This window comes from Lampetra fluviatilis, chromosome 35 (assembly GCF_964198595.1).
Source record: "Lampetra fluviatilis chromosome 35, kcLamFluv1.1, whole genome shotgun sequence".
Lineage (NCBI taxonomy): Eukaryota > Metazoa > Chordata > Hyperoartia > Petromyzontiformes > Petromyzontidae > Lampetra > Lampetra fluviatilis.
The window spans coordinates 1172638-1187427 of NC_136309.1; the positions used below are offsets into that span (position 1 = coordinate 1172638).

General features: G+C 45.6%; 1 protein-coding gene across 3 annotated transcripts in view; it reads left to right on the top strand.

Annotated features, from left to right (window-relative positions):
- The window catches only part of LOC144944467 (uncharacterized), a 28523-nt gene extending 13733 nt beyond the window's left edge, over window positions 1–14790 (top strand). For all 3 annotated transcript variants that reach the window (XM_078872630.1, XM_078872629.1, XM_078872631.1), the window contains 5 exons: window positions 1974–8066; window positions 9698–9791; window positions 10378–10427; window positions 11761–11829; window positions 12650–14790. In XM_078872630.1, coding sequence (XP_078728756.1) covers window positions 1989–8066; window positions 9698–9791; window positions 10378–10427; window positions 11761–11805 — 6267 coding nt within the window. In that variant the 5' untranslated portion in view covers window positions 1974–1988 and the 3' untranslated portion in view covers window positions 11806–11829; window positions 12650–14790. The remainder of the gene's footprint in view (window positions 1–1973; window positions 8067–9697; window positions 9792–10377; window positions 10428–11760; window positions 11830–12649) is intronic.

Consider the following 14790-nt stretch of genomic DNA (forward strand, 5'->3'; position numbering starts at 1 on the left):
TGGTTCTGTTGAGGTTTTTTTACACTTGCGTTGAAAGCATGCGACGATGTATGTGATGCGTCTGGCCAGTCCACCGGTCCCTCAATGGTCCTTTTCTCATTACCGCGTGCACTGTCTGCGTAATGCAAGGCATTGCAGCCCAACCTGCCCGTCACTCCACCGCTGCCAGGAGACTTGTACGCACAGGATGGTGGGAGGGGGGGGAGCAGATGACGGTAACAATAGTAAATGTAGGCGTGTGTGACATCTGCGCTGGCGCCATTCAATGGTGTGGGCCTCCTGACGTATGGAGATGTGGCCTTGTTTGCACAGAACGGTTTTGTGCCAAGAAAAATATCAGTCTTCACCGTACACTGAATGCAGGCCGAAGGAGGCCTTATGCCGTGCGTATGTTGACGTTCGGCTTTTAAAATATCCACTCCGTTAATTTATTTTTATCTGCGCGTCGGTGCCGAGGAACAAAGATGCAGAGACCTATAATTAAAGAGAATCCTTTGCATCTGATTAATTTTTTTTTTCGGATGGGTGCGGGGGGGGGTGTTTACATGCTTGGGTTTTGGCTTAATCTTGCACTAATTTTGCAATTGATGAACAAAATAACACCCATTTAATTTTGATTGGTTGCAGATTGGTGCGTATTGTTTGCTTATATATTTATTTTAGTGATTAGCCAGGAGATAGTTGGCCTGCTCCTCGTAAGATACTGTCCATGATAAATGTGTAGATAGTATTATTCTTTAATTTGTATTACATTGTTACTCTGTAAAAATATCATGGCTTATACTGTGTGAAGGAAAGAAAAGCAGTGATCTCATATCATGATTCATTCAATTCATTCAATAATCTGCACGAACAAATAATCCCTTGTGATATGCTCATTAAGTGTTTTAAATGCAGCTTATTGTACAGTGGTCGGCAGGGCTTAAAAATGTAACCAAGGATTTCCATGATAATCAGTCGTACCTGTCACTGAGAAAGACAGTCGAGTGAAACCCAGAAACATGGGTACCCAAATTTACATGAAATAATCCCCATTATACATTTTAAAATCATGCCAACAATAAACCACTTCTGCACACATGTATGCCTCCAAGAAGTTGCTTCTGGCATGGTCTTAAAATTATGCTACCGTCAAGAGCTGTTTCTGTAAACAAATACTCCTCCCTTTTGGTAGTGCTATTTTTGAATACAAATATGGCCAGAAATGAAACATTGGCTATCAAGCAGCATGCATTTTGTGTTTATGCCTCAAACAAATCCTAAAATAAATAATCTTGACTCCCGTGCAGGTATTATAATGTGCAATGCTGGCTATGCTTGGACATATTATTGGTAGCACAATAGTCATCTGTTTCTGGGAGTTATTTAGATTTTGCCATGGCGACTTTTAGGTTTATTTTAGAAAGGTACGAAAGCTGCTATTGTTCATTTTTCGGTTTGTCCACGATTTTTTGAGACAAACCCATGTGTCTTGCATACACTGGCAGATTATCCACGTGTATATTACAATGGGCGTTGCGATAGATTTTTAGGCTGTCGTTTGAGCATTACTTATCGGTGCTGTGCTATCGGTGCGTCACGTCGCGCTACGTGCTCACATTCCTCTGGCAACCGTTTAACCCTGGAGCACAAACTAATGGACGCGATGATTATACGCAGTGCCGGACAGTGCGCTGTGCAGGTTCACATGGTTGCGTGTCAGCCTCACAAAAATGGCCACCAGCCTTTTTCTAATCGTAGCCAATATAAGTGCTACATTTATACTTGATTTAAAAACGTTGCTTGTGTCAGTGTGTGCTAGAGACCAACTCCTCTTCAAATATGTATATTATGCAAATATGATAACTGCAAATAAAAGCGGGCAACATTATACGTTATTTTTGTAGAGGGAGATGCAACGATAGACCTGACACAACATGACGCTGCTGCTCATATAACCGATGCTTATACAAAACGTGTTGTTGCATTTTCAGGTTCTGTGAGAGAAAATGCAGTCGTTCAGCGAGCAGCTGGGTATAACCAACCCCCAACCAGGAGGATTAAGAGAGGGTTACCAAGCGACGGGCCAGTACCGTGGCTTCGAACAGCAGCAGCAGCAGCAACAGCAGCAACAGCAACAACAGCAGCCACCGCCCCCTTCTGCCTCTGGGGCGGGGGACTACTACAGCAGCCAGCACCCGTACCACAGCTATCTGAACAATCCCAGTGGATATTACTACACCGGGGCCAAGCCACCGCAGGCTGCGCAGTCGGCCACGGGACTTGGTAATTACCTCCCGGCCCAAGATGGCAACTACATAGGACAGTACAACAGCGAGGGGCAGCTGCAGTGGAGGGGCCCGCGGTCGACACCGCTGCCGTATGCTCTGTATGAGCAGGACCGCTACAGCAGCCCCTTCTCCTCGCCGCACTACCAGCAGACGCAGGCACCATCGCAGCAGTCTGTGCAGGGCGTGCGGACGGTGCAGCTGCAGCACTCGGGGGGTGCCCAGCATCCCCCGCCTGCCCCGACGCCCCTCTCCCAGCACCCTCCGCCGGCGCCAACGCCTCTGTCGCAGCACCCAGCGTCAACCCCGACATCGCTGACGTCTCAGCCGCCCACCAGCCTGTCTCAACACCTCTCGCAGTCCACCATGTCACATTCGCAACAGCAGCAGCAGCAGCAACAGCAGCAACAGCAGCAACAGCAGCAGCAGTCACCCCACTACCCTCCGACACCCATGCACTTTTCGCAGCACTACCAGTCATCTTCACCATCCCCTTTTCAGTCTCAGCAACATTACAACCCAAAGTCGCACCCGTTCACCATGTCGCAGTACGATGCCCATTTAACTGGATTCCCTAGCGGTGGAGGTGGCGGCAGTTACAGTAATCAGGGTGGCGGGTTCGGGTACCAGCAAGGAGCAGTGGCAGCCGGCTTTGAGCAAGCGCAGGCAACACAAAAGCGTCAGTTCTCAACACCCCACAGTCAAGCTGCTGGTCAGATTAACCTATACAGCAATGCAGACATGGGGGTGAAATCTCCCTCGCAGTTTCACCACCAACCGTTCAGCCCTGCATCCACACACTCTCCAGCTCCACAGCAGCAGCAAATTAAGTCCCCTCCATACAGCTCCAACACCTCTCCCATGGTTCAGAGCCCTGAAGGGAGCCACTATCTTCAAACGCCCCTCGCCGGCAATGTGAGGGGTCCCATGACACAGCTGCTGCACTCCCCAAACCCGTCCACCACGTTAGCAAACAGCCACTTCAAGGCTCCTGCTTTGGATGGTGGGGTGAATGCAGATGTCAGGAGTGCGACCGAGTCGAGATCGTGCATGGACGCGATGCGAATTAACTTGGATGCCGTGTCCAATTCTGACGGCAGCAAACCAGCGGGCGATGGTAGAAATGTTTCTGAGTGCGGACCCGGGCCAAGTTTGGACATAATTAGGAAAGGGACTGATAAGAGAGCTGATACCAGTGGTGGTATTAATATGACCGGAACAGGTTTGGACATCAGAACAGCTTCAGATATCGGTGCAGGAAGTCAGGAAGCGTCACCTCTTCCTGAAAGCAGGAGGATGGACCCGAGTCTAAGCAGCTTGAACGCTCTCAGTTCTCAGGTCGAGAACATTCCAAACACCGTTCAACAACTGCTGCTAACGGATCCTCTTGCAGCGCATAAGAAGGGTGGGAAACGGTCACCAAAAAAGTCAGAAACGTTGCGTGAACAGCCAGGGAGCGTCGAATCCTCGATAAAAAGCAGCAACTGCAGTAGCCCGGCCGGTTCCGAACGGATGCTGTTTGGCGAGGAGACCGATGTTCAGAAATCTTTTCACTTGGAGAACAAAGATCAGCTGCACCAGAGTCATTTGTCGTCATCCTACATGCTGCACCGACAGCAGCCAGCACCTAGTATATCTCACGGCACAGAGTTGATCTCTCCTGTATCTCAACCCAGACTGGTTAACAAAGACTCTGGAAACTCGGTAGGAGCTCCTAAAGAACCCATTTCAGGAAACCACTTGACAAAGGGAGATGGCAAATGTCCTGGCGTTATTGTTTCAAGGGATGGCATTGACATGTCCTCAAAGGAGTACGTCATACGTAAGGAGCAAGGTGGTGCAGTTGAAAAAAGTGACACAAACTTAGTAACTGAGATGAATGAGCGGTGGCCTTTTCAGTGCGTTAGCGTTATATCTTCAGGAATGGAGGATCCCACCAAACGGGAGGCGGACAGTCTGACGGGGGAAATAAATGTAAATAGAGAAAATGCTGTAAATATGAGTTCTAGGCCAATTACCAGTGACTTAGTGTCCCATGTAAACGCCACCAGCACAATGGGCAAGTCCTGCCAAATGGCAATACCTGTTCAAGAAGCCAACAATACGAGTAACGCAAAAGCTTCAGATGCCCGATATCATTCACAGTGTACAGACACCCCCAATAAAGACCACCAGGGTGGGTTTCCCACAAAGTATGGGCCCCCTCAGTCATCTGACAGATGCTCGGATAGTGCAGAGAACAGTCGCATTGCTTTGGAAAGTTTTAGTAGGCTCATAGAAAAATCTGAACACGAGCAAATGTCTTCGATGAAACAGCTGATACGTGACCTTTCCATTCCACTCCAGAGTGTCGATAGTCATGTTAATAAAAGGAATTCTGCATCTCAACAACCTGATCAGCTGTTGGGTTCCAAGGGCGAGTGTGTATCAAACCATCAATCTGAAATCCCCAGCAGAAAATCTCCGAGGTCCAATACGAGGTCTTCTGTTTTACAGTCAGCCAACATGGATAAAAATCAGTCTGCTGTTGATTTTTCCCAACACAGTAAATCTCCACAAAAACATGCCCCTGGTAGTTACTTTAGGGGTGGTAAAACATCACCTGTAAGAAGCGTTGCCCACGCAATGCCCATCACAGCTCATTCGGCACCATCCGCGGCAATGGGCAAACCCAACCCAGTGAATGCTTACGATTCCAAAAAGCCAGGAAGAAATGTTGAGGCTAAAAAACTCAAATTGGAAATTCCTGCACAAGCGGCAAGTGCCGAGGGCATAGATTATTCCATGTCTGTTACACCTGACAGAAAGAGGTCGGGACGTAGGCCAAGTGTCAAAAATTCAATTGATGGCCAGCAAAGGTCTCCTGTTCACGGTCATACAACAAAACCCTCTCCACTAGTGCACAGCGATCAGAGTGTCAGCTTGTCGCCCACAAAACCATCTGCAGGCATAGACATGACAGGGAACAAGAACACTCCGCCAACATTGCGAAGGTCTGGAAGGCCACAGTTTTCACCAACAGACAAAAAAGGAACCATAGACGACGATGGAAATGAGAAGCGGATGGATGAGCAGGGCAAGAGGACCGAAGAACAACAAAGTACAGAGGCTGCAGGGAAAAGGCCTTTGCGTCGAGTTAGTTCAGGCTCCGCGGCTGAAAACATTAAAGGGCCTGGAACTGCTGGAGTGAGTGTCAGTCCTGCTACCAGCCCTCAGCTGGCAAAGAAATTACAGGGTCCTCCCAACAGTCCCGTGTATCCAACAAGGATGAGCCCACGAAAGACATCCCCTCGTGGAAGTATGTCTGCGGAAGATGGCCCCATTCTACCCGCTTCGCCCTCTAACAGGGTTTTGAGTCAGATCAGACAAACTCCGTCGGACCACCAAATGGTAAATTCGACTACCAACTCTAAAGGAGAAATGGGAGAATCAGCAAAACCGTCTGCATCAGCTGATTACAGGCAGGGTATGAATAAACGGAGGCAGGTGTCGGATGCAACCATAGCCATTGACATGTCGAAAGGAAACTTTGCACGAAAAGAGCTTGCTTTGCGCAATGACCAGGAAGAAAATGACTCTATGAAAAGAAAGTACAAACAACCAGCTAAAGACCTTTCCTTAAAGAGACCACGTTCCGAGTCGTTAGATGCTAACGTTAACAAGCAGGCATTGGTTGTCAATGAGAGCCAGGTAAAAGCAAGTCCAAATTCTCACTGTAAACAAAGTCTGTCCAACCTTCCAACTCCGGGTAGGACAAAAATTCTTCCTCCAAGAAAGAGCAGAGGACTGAAGTTGGAAGAGATTGTCCAGAAAATCACATCGCCAAAACGATTAATTTCTTCTTCGGCCAACAATACTCCCGATGGACACACAAATAGTTCTTGTCTGGAAGCAATTCTGTCAGGAAACACTGATCAACATCGTGTTAAGGTCGAGCCAGAGGATAAATCTGACAATAAATTGGCTTTACCTGCTCCGCAGCAGAAGACTAATTTGAATGTTAATCCAGGTAATGTGGGAGTAGTTTCTCCTGAGATAGTAACGATTACAATAGGGGACAGCGATGAAGAGATGCATGGGGGGACCAACAAGGGAATCAGAAAAGCTGCATCCTTACAGCCATTTAAATATCCAAACTCTGATGGCATTACAAAGCCAGGAATGCCTCCAGTGAAGTCACCGCCCCATGCCATGAATCGGGCAAATGCATTTCCTGCACTCCCAACGACATCTGTACCTCAAAATGCTAATTCTGCCCAAAATATAATGAAGGCATCCACCTCGTCCCCCAAGTGGTCCAGAGTTAATTTAAACAATGCTTACAACACATCTTCCACATTGTCCCCTCCTGGGCGATCTACTTTATATCGCGGACCAAGGTTTCCTGCGGCACCTAATATGCCAACATCGTCGAGTTACACTGCCAGACCCAGGACTCCTGGAATTGTTGGCAGACCGAGGGCTCCACCTGCTGTAGTGCAACCCACTGGCTCGGGTTCAGCGACGAGACCAATGGTTTCAAGTCCGACGTTCAGACACAAAACACCGAACCTGGCTGTCCGCCTTGCAGCACCTGGTTCGATGGTCAGACCAACATTGTGTTCGCCAAACGTCAGGCTTCCAGGTAACTCTGTAAAAACAGCATCTAATGTCCCAGCAGTTAGGCCTTCTGCTACAGGCCCAGTCATAGTCAGAGCATCGGCCACCGGTTCAGGCGCAAAGCTTGCAGAGCAGCAGTGTAGGTCGTATGTAAAGGGTTTAGACAAGCCTGTGTGTGCTATTAAAAAAGAACCGGCATCTGAGAGTACAGCCAAGCATGACGCTTCTAATACTGGAAAGGGTGATGAGACCAGAAAGAGAAAGATGATCAATAAAGGAAAGAAATTAGGGCCAGTGGCAAAAAAGAGAAGGGGGCGACCCAAAAAGCAGTTTGGACCCAGAGTGCAGCCCAATGAGCCTGAGATAAAGCTTAAATCTTTGTCTCACAGGCCTGAAGAGAAAACCGATTCGAAAATCAAATGTTTCTCTCCGTACATCAGAGTGCAAAACAAGAATAGTTTGAAGTCCATGTGTACTGTTGTGAACAGCAATGACGAGGAGTCTAAATTAGACAAACCAAAGAAATCATCTGGCACAGCGCTCACGCAAACGGTTTCTCACATCGTTCCATTGTCGTCCTGCTTTGTGATGGGTCGAGTGGTAACGGACACCCAGAACAAGGGTGCGCTCGTGTGCTGCTTCTGCGGCTTCTCTGCCAACTTCAAAGAGCTCGGGGACCTCTTTGGCCCATACTACCCACAAGGCCACGCACCTGCGGCAAGGAAGCCTCAGTCGGCCCCAAGCAAGGATCGCCCGAGCGAGGATGCCGAGGTCGCGAGCGAGACGACCCGAGTTTCAGAGGAGCCCGAGGAAGGAGGACACAAGGCCAGCCCTGCCGAACCGGCGGGGTCGAGCGACCACAGAGGAACAAAGAAGCCACGGGCAGGCTCCACGGACGAGAACTGTGCGTCGTTACGCGGGAGCACGAGGGGGGCGCGCTGCCGCAAACCCAGCTGCTACTGCTGCGTGGACAGCGACGGGGCCGTGGAGAAGAGTTCGGACGGTCGCTCCAGGAAAGGGAGGAAGGAGGCGGCGGAGAAAGAGTCGCCGACTGCGGAGGCGCAGCCGCCTCCCGAGGTGCCGCTCGACAACGAGGAGTTCTGGGTCCACCAGCCGTGCGCCGTGTGGACTAGCGACGTCTTCCTCGTCGGAGGGCGGCTCTACGGACTGCTCGAAGCGGTGGAGATTGCTCGTGACGTTGTGAGTGTGGCTTTGCATTCTTGAAATCATAATCGCAATATGACCTTGTCTTGTACAAATCATTGGCTTGTGCTTTAACCCCTTCATCTCTCTCTCAGCAAAAAACAGGAGCTTATTCGCCACGTACCATTCACCAGCATAAGCCATTGTTTAAAATCAAAGTACAGCTTTACGAAAGCACATTTGAATCTTATCCATATTAATGACATCATAAACCATCCTTATGGCTTTAAAACCAAGTCTTTTGTGATTCTGTTTCAGCGCTGATTTAAAGCCTTTCAGAATAAAGTAGCCCTCCCCATATTTTTTATTCCCGACATCGTATATATACAATGCTGATGTGGCACCCAATGAAAAAAGTATTGCTAAAATAATGCTCTATTTGCTTTAGCTTTGCCAGCATGACCTGCTGCGGAAACGCAAAATAAACGCCTAAGTAAATGCGTGCCGTGGGCGTAATTCATTTGCTGCACCTACAAGGCCATCCGCAGCAATTCGTGCAGTAAATGGGGGGGGGGGATCGTTTGCGAAACGTGACTGCGTCTCCGTCCTAAACTTAGCTGCCACCTTCCCCGGCACACCACGAATACGAGGGTAGAGCAGCATCTACAGCAGGCGGTGCGCCCACTGCAATTGTGGCTCTCCGCGTCGTCGGTGTGCGGTAACTCTCTCGCATTGCACCCCACGGCACAGCTGGGACCCGTTTTATCGCACGGCGGTGTCACTTGCCTCGCCGTGGAACAGCCGAATGAAAAATCTACGTTTCCCTGCAGATCTATGTTGCGATTATCACATTGCATAATATCACCTCCACGTGTTTGTCATGTGACTTAGATATTCCCAAGGTGGAGGAGTTGAGTGATGTGCATGTTTGGAATTTGTAACAGTAATATATACCGCAATAGTATTTTTTCATTTCTGGTTACATAGCAGGTTGTAACTTTTATCTACAAGTATTTGCAATTGTTTGCCATTTTAAACTTGTGTTACAATATGTTCCCTACACAGCAGAAACACGTTTGCTTTTATAAATTTCATCAGATGTTTACTTGAGCATAGCTGTATACGCATTGACAGCAATTAAAATCATTCTCTTTTAAAAGCTATGTAAAATGGTTAGGTTGTATATTCCGTTTGAATATCTTGTGTATGTCGAAGCAAGCTCGCATGTCATGATATGTAACATTTAAAAAAAGTAAATGTAGATAAAAAAATATTTTGACACGATATATTGCAAGCAATAACCGTAAGAATTTGGATCGTTTCCACCGAGTGTAGCCCTGGGCAGCAATATCTGTTCTCGGCCAGTCAGCACCGCGTCACATTGGTAGTAGCCACTACTTTCATGAATAACGGAACGCGTCAAGCGACACAGAATAATATTTCAGCTGTGAAGGGAGGGAACACAGCCGAGTGAAGCCGTATCTACGAGCATTTCCTCTTGGTCAATATATTTTCAAAACGCGATCAGATCACCGTTTGCTCTTTGGTCTGTTGCTGCAGTTTTTATCAAAGGAGTTGGACGGACAAGTGCCATAATAAAAACATGTTGGCGTAGATAACAATTTTAGCTCGTTTTACATACATATTATATGTAAAAAAAAACGCGTATTGTTCCCATGGCACGACAGAGCTGTTCCAAGTGCCAGCGGACAGGAGCCACGCTGGGATGCCACGGCAAGGGATGCGCCCAGCGCTATCACTTCATCTGTGCCATGGAAGCGGGTGGGTGCTGTTCTTTTTAATTGACGATTGCGTAACGCGTCTGCGACTCTAACCGTGAGAGGCTGCCCTCGTGGTCCAGCCTCCCAGCTGGGCACCGTGCTCTGCTGCACTTAGCTGCACCTCGCCACAGAGCCAGCGCGCGGTAACGCTTTCCGCCCCAGGTCCAACCCCATGCCTTCCAAGATCCATACTGTGTCGTGCGATCGCCACTGATGTCATTACAGAGTCCTTCTTGGCTGTATTTTTGGACACCGTGTGCAAGGTACGGGCAGTACCCAACCTCTGGACATAGTTACAGTTTGAATTAGTTTTTATATCAGGTTCATGGTAACCAGCTTGCGTCTTGAGCGGTGAATGTGCTCAATACGAGATGACCCTTGTTCCTTTGTACAATCCTCGGTACATTTGCAAGTCTGGAGATGCATTACTTGCATAAGCGAGTCTTAGCAGTTTCATATTTAATTAGTTTTTGTATAGCCCTGCTTTGACTCTCCATATGACTTAGCATGCAACATGCATAATAAGATATGTGTGCACAAGTGAAAGTAGGACTTTTTGCCCTAATTAAATCTGCTTGTGTTTACAGATTGTTTGCTATGCGAAGATAATTTCCTGATCAAATGTGCCAAACATAAGGTATGGTGGACTCTTCTTCGCAGTGTGTATTTACATAATCGATTTTCATTGTCTGTGAAAACATTTGGTTTTGTATATCAATTGTACAATCGCCTTGTGAGTTACAATCTTTTGGAAAATTTTCGATTGAGTTACAACATTAATTTCAAAGATCGTAGTTAAAATTGCCTTCCAATTTTCCTGTGAAGCCATGGCATGTTGGGTGTGCGAGATAAACCACTAACAAAAGGTCATGTTTACAATAAATACCAGGTTGCAAAATTGAACATGTTTTTAAAGTGTACATTCTGTGTTGTTCACTCGATCATTTTACATCTTGACATGGACAAATTATAGACTGAAAATGTCTTGAGAAAAAAAAATTCTCCCCTTAAATACCACGTTGAGTGCTTCAGAGGATAAAAGCCTACTTCTCAAAACCCCGATGGGGAAGTGAAAACTAGTCTTTGTACGACAGTATCAATTAAATGACATGCCCATTCTAAAGTGGCAAACCTCAATCGTTTTAATAACGCATAATTAAAAAACGTCCTATGTTGTCAACAATTGTGTTGGCCAACATCAAAGGGTACACAAATGTGTAATATGCCCAACACAGTTAAAACTGTAAATATAATGACTAAATACATCTGTAAATGATATACACATAATGTCACTTTATTTTGAGGTCAATTATTTACCCAGGGAAGGCCTCACTCGCTGAACTTGAACACTATTATCAGCATAGTTCCAAACTGATATGTTTCGCCAATTCCGTGAGCGAGTGGTTCAATGTGGGAGGAAACCCAGAGAACCCAGTGGAAACTCGTGCGTACGAAGAAGCAACGACACCCTTGAACAATCGACACATAAGCATGTCCGTGTGTTTATTCTCACGTGGCGTCCTTCGTTTGATATCTCGCTACTTTACACAGCGCAGTGAATATTTCTAAGGTACAGAATCGTATAATTTAATTTCGTGTACTAAGATGCGTATGTCGTCTTAGACTGGTCATTTTATTGTTCATAAAGTATTGTGCTTCCTTGATCAATGCTTAATTTTTCTGTACGTTTTGCATGCTTCTCTCCTATTGGTGGCACTATTCGACCGTCAAGCCTACATACGAAATATTCTAGCGAGCAATCAGTCGAAAATTAGGTTGATGGGCAGGAACAAATGTGACAATATTATATTCGTTAAACTACTTGAATTTTAAAGGGGTTATTTTTTTATTATACCAGCTACATTTCATTGCATTGGATCGAGTTTTTTTTTATATACTGCATTTGTTTGCTAACCAATTGAATGTATTGGCGAGCAATATTTTTCCATTGACTGTTGTTGTTTTGACAGGGTAGAGGGATGGCTGCTTCTGTGGAAAGCACAGAGAGGAGATAACCACGCTCTCTTATCACCAGAATGGTATGAATAATGAACACCAAACACTGGGCAGTAACACCACACAACCATTACGGGCGTAGCGCCGTAGATATGTGAACTCTTCAATAGGGATGGGTACAGGCAAGCCCCGTGTTGAAGGGGGTTATGGGTGGTTCAAATGAACCATAAGAACAGTCGTAAATAAAATTTAAAAAATCCACACTGGCAGACGAATTTGCCGTTAGTGTATGGTGCTTTCATCATGCGCTTTGCACTTAACATAATATGACGTGGTTGGTGTAAGCGCACTTGCCATCGTAGGAAACTGCCCTTGTCTGGCTCTGAAATATAGGTTGATTTTAAGCCACAGCGCCATCTGCTGTGCAGGACTGACACTGATCAAATCGGTCGAGCGGCTCACGTTGAATGCGGTGATTGTGGTGGTGGTGGTGGGTCTTGAATTGGTGAGTGCAGTGCTTGGTGCGCTGTGAACTCGGCACGACCTGAGTTTGATTCCCGGCTACGACTAACATCGGTGGCGAGTGATCTCTAAACCGCTCCTGCCCCCCCACCCTGCCCTTCACCTGTCCTTCGTGGTGAAATGTGTTAAACACAACCCCGTCGTGTGGTTGGATTAATCAAGCAGGATCTTGAAAAAGGACTGTAAATGACTCTTGTTTTAGATTAAAACATGTCGGCACTATTAATAGATGTATTATGCATTATTCCAAATTGAATAGTGAAGAGTATATTACATTATGATCACATTAATCTTTTGGGTAAAATGCATAGCATTTTAAACATCACTGCCTAAAATGCTTACTTAAGAACATAACACCACTGCATTTCCATTGTTTTGCAGGTTTCGAAGGATTGATGTATCAGTAGAAATTCTTTACCATCTCCCCACAACTTCCTGCCCTCTAGCAATTTGCTGCCTGCACAGTTCTCCAGGATTTTAAGAAAGGAAAAAAATAAAAAGGCCCGGTGGAATTGCTGTTCATTCACAGCTGTTTTTATTTCAAATCACCCACGTGATGTCCACATGCTGCTACTGGCCACGGACAAGACAGCCTGTAAGAACTCGCTTATACGACTCATTCATAGTCGAGTACATTTAGCACTGACCAGGTGATGGCATTGTATTGTTGTAATATATCGGTCGGCTTGCCAGGATTATGTTACAATTTGAGGCGTTAAAACAAGTGTGCAACACCTTTCTTAAGAGCTGCAGAATTATGTATTCTTTAAACGTCATCTGCATAACGATAGTTAACACCTTCGGTTTTCCCCCTGGCAAGCCAACATTTTCAAATATCAAAAACGGTTAGCAAAAGTTTAAATGCATTTTTGTAGAAAGATCTCCCATTAGAATTTATGTGCATTCTTCTCATTGTAAGACTGTTTTTAATGTTTAAAAATGTGGCCTGAAACACAGGAAAAAGATAATCCTGCAGAATAATTTGATGGATAAAGAGTTCACAGTTTACAAACAAGCAGGGGTTACATTGTAGGAGGAGCATTGACCATTTTCTTGGTTTTATAAGTGGTGGACCCGTAATGCAGCTTAGTGCAAGTGCCGTATCTAAACTGGGAGCAGCTGCATTTCAATTGGCCTTGTGAAAGAATAAGGGATAAACATGACACAAATTCCCCTTACAGCTGCCACCTTCCCTACAATTTAACCCTTGCCAATGACATAGTGCTCATGCCAGCGTTTACTTTTTGATCATCTAGTCCTTGTAGGTAAGGTAGTGTTCTGAAGCTAAGGGAAGAAGCTGTATACAAAAGGCGGTAAATATGGTTATACTGTATTAGTTTAGTTGGAAACCACGGCAGTGTTGAAGGGGGGGGGGGGTATTCTTGGCATGTCACCGACTGTCGTTTGAACAATAAAATATACACGCAACGTCCCACATGAGAATTCCTTTTCACACATTTTTGGAAGTGCTTTGTGCAAAACATCTCGCAAATTTTGGAACCAAGCTCGTAGCTAAAGAACAACATCAGTTGCCTTGATTCACCTTCCCTTGCAAAAAAAAGAAACAGTGTTTAAACAAATTGAAAGAGCATCCGCTCTGGAAGCACGCGGTATTGCAGCAGTGTTCTACTGCCTTGTTCTTTTGAGGCGTGCTTCCATTGTCACCGAGAATCTGCCCTGACTGCTTTTGGGCCCCTTTGCACTTAGATGAGAAATGAATTGGTTTCCAATCATATTTTTCTATTTTCACATAGTTTTGTTTAAATTTGCTAGGCGAGGATTTAGTTTAAAAAAAAAAGTTACAATTCTACTTCGTTGTGCGCAGTAAAATGTCATTATATCCCCATTCAGGACCGATGCACAATTTCAGTGGAATCTTACGACGAGAACATTCGTACCAATTTTTAAAGTGAACTTTTGTAGTTACGGAGCATTCTTTAGCTGCTGAAAAGGTTTATTCAGCAATGTAACGTGATTGACAGCTGGCTGGCTTTCTCCCCCGCAAATCAGATGCAACCGCCTTTGTCCCGCCGAGTTATTCATATCATCTACAGCTTCCTACGGTTTCTATGACACGTGTTGCGCCTTCGCTTTAATACACAAGCCAACAACACGGCTGAGCACGCACACGGCAACGGAACTGCATAAAGTCACCAATGTTGAGTTACAAGCTGTTATCTTGCCATGGTGAACATTCAATGATATTGACAGGACTTGTGTTCAAATGAAATCTTACTCTTTAAAATCCCAGCTCTGTTGGTCCATTTTGCGTTTAATTTCCTTTATGAAAGCGACACACATTTTCTGACGTTCCATAGGGTTAGAACTCCACAAACTGTGCATACTTCTATTGTATTTTTGTGCATATTTTTAATGAAAGTGCCCATTTCGTTCATAAATCTGCTGGTGGTTTTCTTTTTTGTGTTGTAAAGTTCAATTTTACGTAAGTGTGGGATTGCGCCACATTGAATGTTACGTGATTGTATTGTTTATGTATTATACAATAAAATGTTATTACTGTT